Genomic DNA, 2,485 nt, shown 5'->3' with positions numbered 1-2,485 from the left:
TTGCTCACTTTTGATATTACGGTACTATCAAAAGACTTTTTACTAAATCATGAGATAGTCATCAAGGTATCATTGAAGAATGACAATACTTTCTGTCAGAAGAATTAATATTTTAAAATTTCACTTGCTAATTTAAATATTAGACAATTATAATTGAATAGATATGCAAGAGATGAAAGTTCATTGATTATTTTGAAAGGTGAACTGATCTACCTGTAATTAAATTTTTTCCATTTTTCAACAAAAATTTCTGCGCTTTATTGTCATACCTTCTTTACATAGCATTTATATTTTAGTATAACAACCAGTTAGATATCTTGAGGTGGAAAAAAATAAAATTTAACTTAAAGATATTTAGTTTAATATTAAATACTATACGAAACAAAAAGATGTAATAAGTGAAGAAAATTTTGTTGAAAAATGATGAAACTGAATTGCAGGTAAAATTACCAGGTGTTAATTAAATTTTTCAAGGCAAAAATGAATTGGAGGTCTGAAGATCCTCTTCAGTTATATTATCTAACTTATTCGGCTCATTATATGTTTGAATTAATAAGTATGAATTTAAAATGAACTCATGTTAATGATATGCATTTGCATATACATCAGGCGCAATTTTGCTCAGATCTTATTCATAAGTCATTTAATAATTTTATGAATAATAAAAATGTCTATTTCGATTTCAGGTGCTGATACAGCTAACATAGTTAACTTATTAAATCGATTGATACAAAGTAAAAATGGTTTTGAACTCGCAATTGAATGTCTTTCTTGCTGGCAGGTTCAATTTCATTTCAATTTCGTTTTCTATTTTTTTCCTTCTCACCCTTTGACCTTAAATATATTAAAGTTTGGAAATTGTTTAGGATTTAATTGGTGCAAGTTATTGTTTGGAGCCAATTTCAAGTGAACTTCAACAAACTGAAAGAGGACAAATTATATGTTTATGCTTGAAATTTCTCAATCGTTTGTTGGAATATTCTCCAAATGCTATTGCTCGAATACGTATTAATCACGAATTGAAAGGTTAACTTTTGATAAATTAATTTTTAAATTTCATTAAATTTCATTTTTCCTAAAAATCTTTTGTTCAATAGCTAACAAGTGAAACGAATAATCGTATAATCAAATTTTTCGGATTTTTTTTTTTTCTTCATAACTTTAAATTTGAACAAAATTGTTAGTAGTAATCAACTTAAGATTGAAAATACGATGAAGAAGAGACTTACTTGTTTGATGATTATTGATCTTTAAGTTTCCAATCTTTATCCTATCAAATCTACCTTTCTTCTAAGTTAATATTTAATTAGAAATGAAAGATACCCACTCTTTTAACTCATCTCCTCTCTTCCGTATTTAAGTGGTAGTGTTGTCACAAATGATAATGATGACATACAAAAATGGCATTTTGAGGAGGGAAACGTCGCACTGAATTCTAAATAATATTTTAATTATTCCATTACACTGTATGAGATTCGATCTCAATGGATTAGGAATTATTTCGAAGTTTTGAGCTGCAGAATTATCACAGATAGAATGATACAAATGAATTTATATGTATATTCGATTATTTGATTAGAAAATGAAGTTGTGGATATTTTTGTTTTTGCTCAAAAAAGAATCAAATGAATAAACATTTCTTATGATATATTCTGAATTAAATGAATTTCATTCAAATGAATTCTTAATCATTCAATCTATCATTTAATCAATTGAATTAATTCATCAATTACTTTCATAGTTTATGAACTATTTAAATCGATCAACCAATTATTGGTCGGTCAGTCAACTTAGTCATTTGATAATTATTGTGAAGGAAAATTCATCAAAAGAAATGTCAAAAAGGTCCGTTATAACATATCTGTATGTTTTGTAATTGTTGGGTACTTATACGCACTCCCTAATGATGCTATTATTCGTTCATTTCGACAGATCACCTCGACATCAATTGTGTCACTCAGTCATTCAATCGACCAATCAGTCAGTCAATCAGTTAGTTAGTTAGTCAATCAGTCAGTCAGTTAGTCAGTCAGGTCAGTCAGTCGTTCACTTCTCACTTATTTATTCCTCTCAAATTTTCCATTCTTTATCGGCATAATTGCATAATTTCTCATCATTACTCAATAATTTTATCATTATTTTTAACTCTTTGATAAGAAATGGTATTGTTATTTCTTGAATTGAATTTCCAATTAATGCGAATTAATTCAGCTTTTCAACCGGAAACTAACCGGACTATATTTGAAGCTTCAAGATAAAATGTATTTCTGATGATTTTCAACCGGAAACTAACCGGACTATATTTGAAGCTTCAAGATAAAATGTATTTCTGATGATATGATATATGCGCTGCTATACACTATACTACTGTATGTGCAAGCATATTGATTGCAAAAAAAAAAAAAAAATGCATGCAATCTATATATTAGACTAATTATTACGTTGAATTCATTAGCTAATTCCTCAAAATCCATCATTCAATCAA

The 2,485-nt window shown here is 27.6% G+C and overlaps 1 protein-coding gene across 1 annotated transcript; it reads left to right on the top strand.

Annotated features, from left to right (window-relative positions):
- Positions 1-667: 667 nt before the first annotated feature.
- On the top strand, positions 668-1,031 carry LOAG_11227 (hypothetical protein; the record flags this gene model as incomplete). The annotated part of the gene is made up of 2 exons (XM_003146749.2): positions 668-781; positions 867-1,031. The coding sequence occupies 2 exons, from the start codon at positions 668-670 to the stop codon at positions 1,029-1,031; spliced, it is 279 nt and encodes a 92-aa protein (XP_003146797.2).
- Positions 1,032-2,485: the final 1,454 nt, after the last annotated feature.

The sequence above is a fragment of the Loa loa genome (assembly GCF_000183805.2).
Source record: "Loa loa unplaced genomic scaffold supercont3.4, whole genome shotgun sequence".
Taxonomy (NCBI): Eukaryota; Metazoa; Nematoda; class Chromadorea; order Rhabditida; family Onchocercidae; genus Loa; species Loa loa.
Note: the sequence above shows the minus strand (reverse complement) of the source record. Positions and strands in the feature narration are given on the sequence as shown.